General features: G+C 39.5%; 1 protein-coding gene across 3 annotated transcripts; it reads left to right on the top strand.

The window, feature by feature from the left end:
- Window positions 1-514: 514 nt before the first annotated feature.
- On the top strand, window positions 515-1,943 carry CTXN3 (cortexin 3). 3 transcript variants are annotated; one of them, XM_009278508.1, is made up of 2 exons: window positions 515-578; window positions 701-1,943. In XM_009278508.1, the coding sequence occupies exon 2, from the start codon at window positions 748-750 to the stop codon at window positions 1,039-1,041; it is 294 nt and encodes a 97-aa protein (XP_009276783.1). In that variant the 5' UTR covers window positions 515-578; window positions 701-747; the 3' UTR covers window positions 1,042-1,943. The 3 variants fall into 3 exon arrangements, with proteins under 3 accessions (XP_009276783.1, XP_009276784.1, XP_009276785.1); XM_009278509.1 differs by having other exon boundaries at window positions 521-556; XM_009278510.2 differs by having other exon boundaries at window positions 522-538.
- Window positions 1,944-13,589: the final 11,646 nt, after the last annotated feature.

Below are 13,589 nucleotides of genomic sequence, written 5' to 3'. Positions count from 1 at the left end.
CTAACTGTGTTTGTAAGTCTGATTCTGATTTTAAGTAAGAAGAGGAAACATTTGCCCTTAAGCTAAATTACTACTCAACTTACTTCAAGCTGCCTTCCTAAATATTCTCTCATTTCAAACACAAATTATTTATGCCTTTCCTTCACAAATGCTGCAGAGTTACAGGCACTGAATGGTTGCTTCCTTCCATCGTGGGGACATGCGCATTTTATTGGCCTGCAGCAGATCCTGGTCCAACCTACCTCAAAACATTTTTAGTCATTGTGTATAAAAGCGTAACTACATTTGTTTTTCAAACCCCTCTCCCCCAACTTAGAGTAGCATCAACTGCAGTTTGTCCTGCACCCACGCATGCAATTTGCTATTTCTGTGGGCTACCCACTGGAGCAGTGTGATTAAACCCCTCATTCTCCCCCTTGCAGGAAAGAAATATTCTACCACCGTCCAAATGATATGGTAGGTAGGGAGAGGTTACTGCTAGCTCAGGGTCTAGTGACATTTAATATCAGTGACTGGATTCTGCACTGCCAACAGAATGGTACAGGATTTCTAACAGGTCTCTCATATATGACACAGAGGCAAGCAGACCTGCTGTCAAGTTCTTTTCTATCTCATTTTTCTCCATTAGGAGAAAGTTGTATTGACGTAAACAAACAGAAGGGCTATTCACAGTTAACAGTGCTTCCCCCTTGTCCTACAGATAGCAAAGTGCATCTAAATGTCTTCTACTCTGACCTCGGCAAACTGATGATGAAAAGAAGGCGACTGTGGGATTATTCGTTTCAGCTTCCCTGGATGATGGATGGAGAGATATTCACTGCCACTTTGGTGCCACCTGGGAACACAACACCAAATTCTAGCATGACCCTGGAACAGAAAACAACATTTGCCTTTGTGATTTTATTATTTATTTTCTTGGGAATCCTCATTGTTCGCTGCTTCCGAATTCTCCTCGACCCCTACCAGAGTATGCCAACCTCAACCTGGGCTGATGGACTTGATGGACTGGAGAAAGGCCAGTTTGACTATACTCTTGCTTAAAGACTGAGAATTATGGAGGTTTATTTAGCACTCTGATAAAGAAAGACAAAATTTGGAATGTTTCTTTATTTTGTTTCTGGTTTATATTTTTTCAAATATTGTAGGACTTGCAACATACAAATATGCACACAGTGAATTTAATTTTAATTAAATACCAAAGCAAGTTAAATTTTTGAAAGTAGATTAGTGAATCTCCTAATTGGGAAAAAGATAAAGGTTGCATTAGCAGAACTTTTCTTCAGAATGCATTGGAACAATATGTAGTGTATGTGGTCTCTTATAACCAGCTAAGAGACACTAGAGCACATCTTCTCTTGCGTAGCCTTTTTATCATTAACAAGAATCTGTGGAGGAAGGTGTCTTACAAATGAAATAAGAATGTGTCTTTATGATCTGTATGTAGTAAATTAGCTTTTCAAGCTCCACAAGACTCTTTTTACTCTCTCTCTCATGCTCTGAAGACAAGTGAGGAAGTTTCCCATACTGTAAGACAAGATTGAAAGAGCTAGAAAACTTCAGGAGAAAAAAAATCCTCCGTGTTTTCCTAGGTATTCAATAAGATGCTCTTTCTCATCATTAAGCAGTGATTAAGCTACTTAATACTAACAAATCACTGACCGTAATCTTTGTTGTGAATAAGATATGTAATGATTTTGGCCTATCTTTGTCTCTTTGTGCCAAAACTGATTTCTATTGAGATAGGCTTTTGCGTTCTTCTTACAACAGCTTATGCAAACAAATTTCAGTCTTGCATGTATTTTAAACCCTGCGTTTCCAGCATTCACTCAGTCTGTTTATTTGGTGTGTAGGCCACACTGCATTGTTTTTGTTTCCCAATTGGATGACTGAAACATTGGTGCTAAGAATCAATAAATAACCACCACCCTCTTTACCTATAAATGTCTCTGAATGTATTCGTACAATGAAAACCCATTCCTAGAAGTCAATGTAAACAAAAACCTATCTGCATGATTGATCAGGCAAAGAAAGATTTAAAAGATCGCATAAAGTTTAGTAGAACTACTTAGAGTCCAAGCGGACATTTGCAAGCATTGTTTAGCAGCACTGAAATACTATAGTGGTAACAACATTCGATGGACTGCCAGGAGGGAAAAGGCCATGCTCCTGAACACAGAAGAGTCTTGAAAAAGGTCCTAGGCCTGCTGGGCTTCTTAAACATTTCATAGAGTGGGGAAGGGAAGGCGCATGCTGCCTGTTTACAGACAAAGCGTTAGATTTAGCTATTTTACTCATACTATAATAATGACAAGCAGTTGGGAAGTTTTCCTTTGTGCTCTGGCTTGCAGCCTGTAAATGGAGAAACAAAGCCAGCCCCGTAGCTGGTACAGCTGGGGCTGTGCTGACTCATCCAAGCTGAGGCTCTGACTCTAGCTGTGGCACTTAGAGCTATTTATTTCCCTTTGCTGCTTGTCCTGTCCATCGGTTAAAGGTTGCAGCTATTTGTAGCAGAGGCAGTGGAAGGGGGGGTGGCTCTGCACGGTGGCTATCACAGTTCACAGGAGGGCAACCAGAGGCCCAAATGCAGCTCCCTGACGAGTTCACAGAAAGAAGCTGGGTTGTGATCTGTCACTGCTGAAATACGAGCACAGCTTGTTGCAGGGGTGGTAACCTTTGAGATGGAGTGGGCAGAAGGGGACAGGAACGCAACTGCGTTCTCCAGAAGCCATGAGGTACTGGCTTTAGCTACATATCTATCAGTGCCAGGGCACCTAGATCAAAGCAAACTCAAACTTTCAGATCATTTCCTAAAGGTAACCACAGTGTGGCATACAAGAAATGCTCCTGTTGTTGCACCGGTGCTGCCTAAAGCAACATGTCAATATTTATGAAGCAGCAGTAACAGCGTTTCTCCCTCTGGCCTGGGATTTCTCTCCTGTGTCAGGGTCTCTTTGTTTGAAGACTCTATACATTTTATTTTCTTTTAAAAAGAAAAAGACTTTTTCTCATAATCGCACCTAAAGAGGGAGGTGATGACTCTGGTCAAGGGAATGTAGCACGGTGTTCAAGTGAGGCAATTTGATTCTTGCGTGAAGTTTGGAAGTTGCTAACTGAGGACTATTTTGGGGACTTAGCCAGCTAGCATCTCTGGTATGTTTGGAAGCATTCCAAGAAGATATTTTTGTAAACCACTGGGATAAGTCAGTCTATTAAGGGGAATTTAATACTGCTGGGCAGTCACTTTAAGTCAGCCTGTCTGTGGATATTGCTAAATTGACTATAGCAAAGATAGGAAATTCACACCAGTTCCCCCACTGTGGCAGACACTTTTTCTTTCGCGCTCTCAAAGTCTAACAGAAGTTTTCTGAAGACATGCTGGCGATTCAGTTTCCTGATAGCTCACTTGTCCTTTGCCTGGAGAAACCAGACTTTGAATGGAAAGAGTACTATTCCAGTCCACAAAGTAGCCTCTGGCACATTGCTATGCCTCACAAGAATATGTATTCACTGTGGAATGACCTGAAATATTAATGAGACTGGAAAGGGAGGGTCTGTATGCTAATGCAGCTGTGCTCAGGCAGCTCTGCAGCTCTGCATCACTCTGGTATAGGCTTTTGTTTATTATACCAGTTTCTGTAGAAAATCCTGTGCAATCTTTAAAAACTCTTTTTTAGAATGAATATTTCTTGATATAATTTAAGCAAATATACTCTTACATACTGTGGAGAAAGAAGGAATATGTGTAATTTTTTAATAAATACCACATTTATGTTAGTTTGTTTAATCTAACTACAAGTAGTTTAAATCAAAGGGCTACTGGGGAGACATAAAGCCAAATAAGGACAGAGAGAAAACTCTTTATCGGTAGACACCAGGGAGTAAAGCTCTTTTACTTCAATGAGGATTTCAAGACTTTTATATCTCAGTCATGACTCTTAAATGAAAGCGCTGGCTTAACAGCATGGAGCTGAGATGGGAGTCTGTTCTCAACAATGTCTGGGGTGCATGTGTGTGAGAACAGCCCCGACACTGCTTCTCCACTGCAGTCAGAGGTTTGGGTGCAACTTGTGCAGACATGAACTACCTTTAAAGTAGCTCAGGTGTCAGGAATGATACAGCCACAGAAATCCACAGCTCTGTGCACTCTGCAAGAGCCCTGTAAGGGTTAATGCTGGACATGTACACGTGTGTTGGACCTGCAGTGAAATGTGTCTGCCATTGCCATGCAACTAGCAGGATCTGAGCTCTCTTTCAAAGGTAGGTAAAGTTGGGATCCAGCAGTTCAGGTGTGCTAACTGGGAGTGAAAAAGAACCCATCAACCAACTGATGCAGTTAGCAGCAGGGCAAACTTCTTCTCCCTCACCAGAAACAGGGTTTATAGAATTGAATGGACTTCAAATTAAAGTTTCCAATAAGACAATTTTGTGTAAATAAGAGGAAATATGAATACAAACTAATCTTATTTCTACTTTTTGTTCTGCCTGCTATGTACTCTGAGCAAATGTGTAATGCTTGATTTTGACAAAGCGGTCTGTGAAGCATAGCTTAGTCAGCTTTTACCACACATTCCCCCAGAAGAAGGCCTGGAGGTACCTGATGTGTGGCTACGTGGCCCTGTGAGCCTAATGGGATTGGTACACAGAGATTTTGCAGGTTTGGAGCTCTACATAGAGATACTAGAGCTACACATATGAGATGCGGTCTCATGGGACACTTTCAAAAAGCCTAGCATAAGAGTTGCAACCTCTGTTCTGATCTGTAGGCTATTTGGTAGGAATTTATGCTCAATTTGGTGCAAAGATCAACAAACTTGCCCAGGTCAATGACCACTGAGAAGCAGCTCACAGATGCCCAAGAACTGCAGGAAAAAAGCTGAAAACCTTTGATCTACAGCATGACTGGCTCTGTGGCCATGACCTGAATTTTCTCCAACACAAAATCTCATTTTTTTTCATCCTGGTCTATTGAAATATGCTTAGTTTGTAAAATGCGGCAAGTGTTGATTCATACTGATGTAGTTTGCATGAAAAGCAAGCTATTGGGTTCCCACATTTCACATCCTCTTTTCAGTGCTTCTGGAGTCTGCAGCAAAGCTGTGGACTCTTTTTTAATGTGTAGATTTGGTGTCATTTCTGCAGCATTGATATGTGAGGCTGCCACGGCTCCTGTTCTTTTGTCAGTGTCACCGTAAAAGCATGTAAAAGTATAGCTGATGCTATAGCAATTTTTCTTTTTTCCCTCTTGGCACACTAACTAATCAATCCCCATCATGGTCTTAGATGTCTACATTGTTATCTTCATGGTCTGGAAGGGGCAGCTAGGAGTGAAAGGTCTTTTTCAAGGCAGAGATGAAGAAGACTTATTCCCAGTGCTAAGGCAGGAGCTGTGAAGCGTAGGCTTCTGTCCCATGTTGAAGTCACTGTGTGCTAGTCAGTAGGGTAGTAGAAAATGCATCCTTCACTTCTGATATAACTGTAAAACATAGTAAGTCCTATCACACTTCCTTCTGCTATGTATGAGCTCTGTTTTTTACTGTGGGAGAACAGTGGTGCAGCAGCTGCACCCAACCTGCTATTTAGACCACTGCAAGATCTCCAAGGGAACTGGGGGATTCGGTACAGTGCTGCTGTCCCAGCAACTTAATAACCAGTGCTGTAACTAGACTGTACTTCCATCTTATGGATTTGATTTTCAGTGAGATTCTCTACTTGTATCTGCATTGGTTTAAAATCTTACCTTGCCTCTTAGAATTGGTATTAGAGGTTTAAATACAGAAAAGTGATACTATCTAAGCAGACAACTGCTTTACACAAAATGAAGCCATGGCAAAAAAATTCAGATTTTTGACTGTCTGTTCCATATGAGGAAAAAATGACAAAGGCCGGATTCAGAACATCTAGGGATTACATCTTCAGACTCCAGTGTAAATCAAAGCAGACCTAAAGGTCTTTAATCTTGTGACATTAGTCACAGTATCCTTGCAACAGAAAAAGAGGTGTATTTATGAAGTTTTTGTAGTTGGAGGGTCACATTCTTAAGAGCTGATTCCCCGTGGCTTTGGCTTGATGTAATTGACTTCAGCTGCATTTCTTTGGATTTACATCAGTGTAACTAAGAATCGGGCTCCAAATTTCTAAACACATTCAGCTGCATCAAAGAATTGGTAGTTCTGCACTGATGTTTAATACATGTGAAGTCAATTTTGTTAAGGTTGTTAAGCTTTAACAGGTCCTACAAATGCCATAACATTACTATAGTGACAACATGCTTTTTACAGGCTTTCTGATGTGACAGAACATATCTTTATTCATGGTGTTTGACTGCTAATTAAGGGACCAGTCTCATAAAGCAGGCATTAAATTTACCGTTGATAGCACCATTTCTATTCTATCACTTTATTTTTGGTTAGGCTTTACAACTGCTTGAGATGTTTGGGGTTTTTTTATTTTGCTTTTTTATTTGTTTACACTTTGGACAGTTTTTGGCAGAGACTTGAAATTTGTCCTGTTTCCTATAGAATCTTGATTTAAGGTTATTGGAACACTTTTACTAGTGCCTTCTAATCAGCTTGGATAGATACAAAATATCTCACTTGCGTAAAGTTTAACCAGCTGTTAAAAAAAAAAAAAATCTTGCTGATACTTCCTGTATTTTGTCTTTTATGGTGAATATCTCCCTTGCGTAAAGTTTAACCAGGTTTTAAAAAAAAAAAAAATCTTGCTGATACTTCCTGTATTTTGTCTTTTATGGTGAACAGCAGAGTGCAAAGAGTTTGATAACCAGAAAGGAGTGGCCATAAAACATTACTGTGTATATGGCAGTTGTGTAAAATTAGATGTCTCCTCTGTTTACCATCTGGATTTCTTGGTGCCAGGAGACTACATTACACATTGCTGTTTCTCTTTCTTAAAAATGATTGGCATAAGATCATTTTTTCTCTTCCTACCTTGTAATTTCAGATTTTTCTGCCTTAGGTTTTTTTTTCCTGTAGTTATTCCTTCTGTTTGGGATTCCAAGCTCGGATGCCTCTGTGTGCTTGTTGCCAAAGCTTTACTTCTCTCAGAAAGGGTCATTTCCAGGTGTAATCAAGCAAGAAGACATGCTGCAGTGGCCAAGGTAAAAAAATATACAATGAAAGAATTGCAGCAATCAGAGCTTTAAAATGGTTGAAGAATTGTGATTTTTATCTCTGTCTTCCATATCCTCATGACCTAGCTTACGGGCTACCTGGTCAAGAGTATTATTTTTAGTCATTGTAGCTCTTACTGTAAACATGGACGGATCACTTCCATTAATTATTGTCAACTTCAGAAGACAACGTGACTGGGTTGTGTACAAAAATGCAGGTTCTTCCCCTGAAGTACTGTAATACGTGGGCCCTACATATCTCACTAACAATTGTTGTGACACAGTGTAAAGTTACCATATGATGCAATGGTTTTCAACTTTTCTGGAGCTTCTCTCTAGCCTGTGCAGAAAATGAGTGTTATTAAAGTAGAAGAATGCTTATGTATACAATAATTAAAATGAAAGGTTTGAGATGACTACAATGTATGGTTTTGTGGAATGTGATTGCTAGTAAGTACTTGTTGATCCATATGTTGTTGGTTACATAGCAGCAGACAGAAATAATAAACAAAATCACAATTTGCTAAATATATCCTGGAGATTAAGAGATAGACAGAGAAAGTTCCTGCCTAAAACAATGGATAATGTAGAAATACCATATAGAATGGTACATGAAGACTAGGAAGTCTCCAATGTGTTTAGAAAATAATTATTCACAACTGCTAGTTAGTACATTTAAAAAAATTGTTTATCACCTCGGGTATGTAAGTACTCCCTTGACTTCAGCAGGCTGAAATTAGCTTACATGCATTGAAACGCTTCTTGATCTATTCAAACTCGTATTTATCAAAAGACTCAAATTTTCTGATTGCATAAATGCACAAAAGAATCCAATGCATTTACATAGAGAGACATTGTTAATCACATACAACTAAACATGTGACAGTATTACCTGAAACAGTCACTGTTATGACATAATATATAGAGCATATTTTTCTAAGAAGATAGCAAACAGCATAAAATCCTAATGCAAACAAGCACAATAGCTGCTATCTCAATAATGTCCACTTGAAATCACTCCTCTACCCTTCATTGTGGAGCTTGTATCTATATCTGCATTACATAGACATACATAGTATGTCTACTGTGCTTGCAGTTTGTGTAGGAAAACACAACTAAACTCTGGAGTAACAAGCTCAACTATTTCTAATAGCCCAGCCATAGCAATAAAAAGTATGTTTTGGCTCAGCACTGAACAGATCCTGGATAGGTTCAACAGCTCTTGCTAAGCTCTTTGTTGACACTTGGTACTGATAACTAAGATACAGAGTTTACAGTCAAATGGGATAAACCTCACAAGCATCCCCATCTCTCTAGACTGTAGCACTCGCCACAGTCCATGTAACTGTCAGGGTGAAAAATCCCTGTGCCTCCTCTCCATAATAGTTGTATATTTGGATGGCTGTCATGATGTAAAAACAAAAACAAAACCCTGGAAGAGACCCATTCATTCTCTTTATAGAACAAAAACAGTGTCTGAGAAGTATGGAGTTATGCTAACATACAAAGGATGCATCAACACCAGAGATCAAGAAAGGATTTTTTTTTTTTATATGCACATTAGTAGCAGCATTAGCAGAAGTTGTTGATAAACACACAGAGTCACAGAATCACAAAGGTTAAAAAGGACAAGGGGAGATCTCGTTAGATCAGGTTGCTCAGGGCTGTGTCCAGCAGGGTTTTGAATATCTCCAAATGGAGATCCCACAGCCTCTCTGGGCACCCTGTTCAAGTATTTGATCGTCCTCAGGTTAAAAAAAAAATCCTGTTGGAATTTCCCATGCTGAAACTTATGCACATCGCCTCTTGTCCTTCCACTGTGCACCTCTGTCTTCTCTGCACGCTCCAGTGGGGTCAGCTGTAGGCAGCAGAAAGGTCTCACCTGAGTTTTCCCACCTCCAGGCTGAACAAACTCTGCTCCTTCAGCTTCTCCTCATGCATCAAGTGCTCCAGCCCTCTGATCAGCTTGGAGTCTGCTGGACTTGCTCCAGTATGGCTGTGCCTGGGGAGCCCCAAACTGGACACAGTTCACCAGATGTGGTCTCCCTACTGCAGAATAGAGAAATATCAGTGCCCTGGACCTGCTGGCTGCACCTTTGCTAATACAGCCCAGAATGTGGTTGGCTGCCTTCACCACAAGGGCACACTGCTGGCTTATGTTGTTTTCTTCACAGCAACACTGTTCAGTAATTCCAAGTGCATTTTCTTGCAGTGTAAGGATCACACTGGAAGCTCAACTGCTTGAAGTCTGCTGTCATGGAGGTTATTTTCTGGGGATTTTGTTTCATGCAGGCACAATTAAATAGTAGGTGGATTTTTTCTTTGAAATTTTCATCTGCAAGTTTTCATATTAAAAATCCAGAGAGGCAATTGTAGGTAATCTAATTTTCCTCATTTTCTCTTTGTGGAGAAGTACAGCAGGACTTATTTGATGATTCAGTATGGCAGTAGGAAAATAAATCTATTTCCTTTTTATTTATAGCCCCTTTCAAATCTTCCTTGTAGTCCCTACCCATTAAAAAAAAAAACCAGGAAAAAATCCAACAACAACAGAAAAAAAAACTTTTCTGCAATCAATTTCAATGGCTGCTTGGGCATGCAAGGATAGTTCTTGTCTTAGCATTGGTAGCTGAAAAAGGGAGGAGGACTGGTCTGAGGCTTACTTCCTCTTCATAAATATATTTGGTAAATCCTTTCAAATAACTTGAGTACCTAACTATATTACTCTAGTATAGCTTATTACCTCTTCCTATAGTCTTCCTAATGTGCTTAGACCATTTTGTCATAAACAACATTAAAGCTACCAAATGCCAAGGTATTACATAGCAACTGATGGCAGAACTGATCTTGTCCACAGTAGAATAGGAGACCCTCCCATATAATGGTTTTATGAGTGTTGCCTACATACCTTTTCATTTCAGGAGCTAGATTTTGAGAGCAAGGATTAATGACAAATAGTTATTGCTGCTGAAATGCAAGGCCACCTAGAAGTAATCATAAAGCTGTTTTCCCCACCCTGTCAAACACATATTTCAAATGCTGGTGTCGTGGTTTAATCTCAGTCGGCAACTAAGCACCACGCAGCCGCTCGCTCACTCCCCCCCACCCGGTGGGATGGGGGAGAGAATTGGAAGAGCACAAGTGAGAAAAAACTCGTGGGTTGAGATAAAAAACAGTTTAATAATTGAAATAAAATTATAATAATACTAATATGATAATAATAATAATACACAAAGCAAGTGATGCACAGTACAATTGCTCACCACCCGCCGACCGATGCCCAGCCAGTCCCCGAGCAGCGGCCGCACCGGCCAGCTTTCCCCCAGCTTATGTACTGAGCATGACGTCACATGGTATGGAATGTCCCTTTGGCCAGTTTGGCTGTGCCCCCTCCCAGCTTCTTTTGCACCCCCAGCCTTCTCAGTCGGTAGAGCATGGAACACTAAAAAGTCCTTGGCTAGTGTAAGCATTACCTAGCAACAACTAAAACATCGGTGCGTTATCAACTTTGTTCTCATCCTAAATCCAAAACACTGTACCAGCTACTAGAAAGGAAATTAACTCTATCCCTACCGAAACCAGGACAGCTGGATATACCAGAGATTGTTTGGATAGGTTTTCTGGTTTTATTTTTCTACATACAGGATTTGGGCTTTTAGCACTTCCACTCTGCTTATACTGTTTAGATTATATGCACCCAGGGAAAGTGCCTTTCTGTTGTACATGAAGTACAGCTACCATCTACAGTTTGAATAGCAGATTTACTAGAAAGAAAGATCTGTGCTGGGTGAGGCTAGGTCTACATACCTCAGTTTTAAGAGAATAATTGTTTTTTGCTCTACAGATCTCCAGTATTCATGTTTTTTAGAGAAAAGAAGATGTATAAATATTTTATTGAAAAGCTGTCATTTTCTGCTATTTTTCTTTCAAAAATTTGGAATCATAGGGGAAGAGAAAGAGGTGCGTATTTCTCAAATCCTTCCTGAGTTTAAGAATAGGGTTGATGGGAGATGTCTCAGTTAGGACCCATCTTCTCCCTCATCAGTTATTTCTCTGGGAAAGGAATTTTGAAATCTGCAAGCCCTCCACTGAAAAGAAAATTTCATCTCTATAGAACCATGACACAGGTATATCAATAAGCTAAGCAAATACACTGAGAAGCAGAAGCTGCTAAGAGACGGTGGTCTGCTCATGAGCTGTGGACTGCTGATGTAATTTTATTAAGTTTATTTTGTTAATTGCTATTATTGGTCTAGACCACTGGGCAACTTTCATTGATTTCAAGTTCCAAAATCAAGACAAGTGTGTAAGATCTGTATTTTGACCTTGTTTATTCCAGGACTACATCCGATTTTCACTGATACAGTTATGTTATGGGTAAAGAAAGTTCACATAAGATCAGTTCTGTGTGGCTAAGGCTGAGTGTCCTCAGCTTCAGGCTGTATCGCACTGAATGCAAATTATATTTTTAGAGGTTGAACTCCCATCCAGAAGAGCACGTGCGGAGATGGGAGCACATAAGGGACTTACCACAAGATAGCAAACAAAACACACCTCCTGCCAGCTGACTCCTGCTTGCTGTAGATTCAAGAGCAGAGCTGGACATGCTGGGAATTACAGACCTGAAACTCATAGCATGTACAAAGCCTAAGAGGGAGTCTAAGAGAGTACCATGTTTCTTACAGATAGGATTGCCTGTCTTCTGAATAGTGGTCAAGGGTTGCTCTTTGTAGTGACAAAATGTTTATAAAGCTGAAGGGCTTTTGTGTGGTAGGGCTGTCAGTGTGTTTTCTGTCAGGGTTATTGTAGATGTGGGAGCACTGATATTCTGTTCTATTTGTTCACACATCTGTTCCTTTGAATTGTGTACAATAAAACAAAATTGGACTCCGCAAATATCCTTCTGTGCCTGATGATAGAATCGGGGGCAGTACAAACTACTGGCCTACAACAACAATTGGGAACTTGACAATTAAAACTAAGGTTTTGTATAAATTGGAAACAGTTAAGCATTACTGTTAAGGCAAAAAATCCCTTCAATTTTCAATACCAGATCAAGCAATCTCTTTTGCACTTTGATAACTGTAAAGAATCAATAATTTGATTGCTTGTTTTTACCAACTCTATATAAATAAACTACAAACTTGTACATAGATCTGCCACTGTGTGATATCAATGTAGTACAAACTGCCAACTTAAAGCAGAAAGTATCAGAAGCAGCATGAATCAGGAAGAAAAATATTCTGGTAGACAAATGAAAACCTCTTCCGACATGTGCATGTATGAGTGAGAAAGACAGAGACAAATACTGACTCTTGTGCCCTACACAGAATGGACATTACAGAGGTGTGAAGGGGCAGGGAACAATACATTCTGAACAGATCACAGAGAATTATAGGCATTGGATGCAATACTCTAACTTGAAAAAGTGAACCATTTTGCTCTCAGCTGACCTAAGACTGCAGGAACACAGAGTTGCCTTTGACACTTCATTGCAATGCAAAATTTGATAGAATCTGAAGATAAAGTATAATTTTAAAAAGCAGCTATTTCTATTTTATTTTAAATTAATGGGTTTATTCCACATGCAGTGGAATCCATTTCAGGCTATTCATTTGTATCTTTCAGTTTGCCAGTAAAAATCATGCAGAAAATAGCTCATCATTTGTGGAAATTGTTCCTGTTCTTGTCTAACATACTATAAGCAATTCAGTTCAGAGTACAGCTTGTTTTTCTTAACACTATTCTGATTGTTTATCATATCTGGTTAGCTGTGCTGAAGTGCACTATACAATTAATTTCAAGCTAAACAATTTCTACTGTAATAAATCTGTCTGGAAAGTGTATGAGGCAGATCAAAAGTATTCTATAGTATCAGCCATAATGAACCACTTCAGGTGGCTCAGATGTGCTAGTCATAGCTTGAACATGAAGGATAGTATTCAGCTAGCCCTGGGGTTTCTGCTGATGGACTTACCTGGCAGCAGGAGAATCTCTTCTCCTTTGCCATAAAGCGGGCACTTCATCAGATGAGTCTATTTGATGATATAGTTTGTAGAAGACTTTATAGAAGACTTGTCATAAAACTAAAGCTAAATTGGTCAAAGGTAATTTGGGAGAGAAGGCTGCCTAGATGGATGATGGAAAAACTGGACCTTTTTTCACACTGTATCAATAACCTTTAATAATATTCTGAAAATAGGTACCTGCACACTATAAGCAAGAGAATATCTGCCATATTTTGTTAGTACTTGTATGAACATTGATTTAATTTCTGTGTTTGAGGTCTTAAAAACTAAAGTAAAACAGTGGTTACTGAAGTCCTTTTTTCCTCCACTAAAAATGTAATTAAATTTGAGTATTACAAGTAATTTGCAGACATACTGCAGTTCTTGAAGTCCTTACTATAATTTTCCTGTGAGTATTAATCTTTTGCTAACCCCATTATTAATGGTGTTCA

This window comes from Aptenodytes forsteri, unplaced genomic scaffold (genome assembly GCF_000699145.1).
Source record: "Aptenodytes forsteri isolate BGI_AS27 unplaced genomic scaffold, ASM69914v1 Scaffold402, whole genome shotgun sequence".
Classification (NCBI taxonomy): domain Eukaryota; kingdom Metazoa; phylum Chordata; class Aves; order Sphenisciformes; family Spheniscidae; genus Aptenodytes; species Aptenodytes forsteri.
The sequence above is the reverse complement of the archived record's forward strand: the minus strand, read 5'-3'. Positions and strand labels throughout refer to the sequence as shown.

Bases quoted from the DNA above. Each gene is read 5' to 3' on its own strand.
- CTXN3 (XM_009278508.1), top strand. From the start codon at position 748: ATGATGAAAAGAAGGCGACTGTGGGATTATTCGTTTCAGCTTCCCTGG.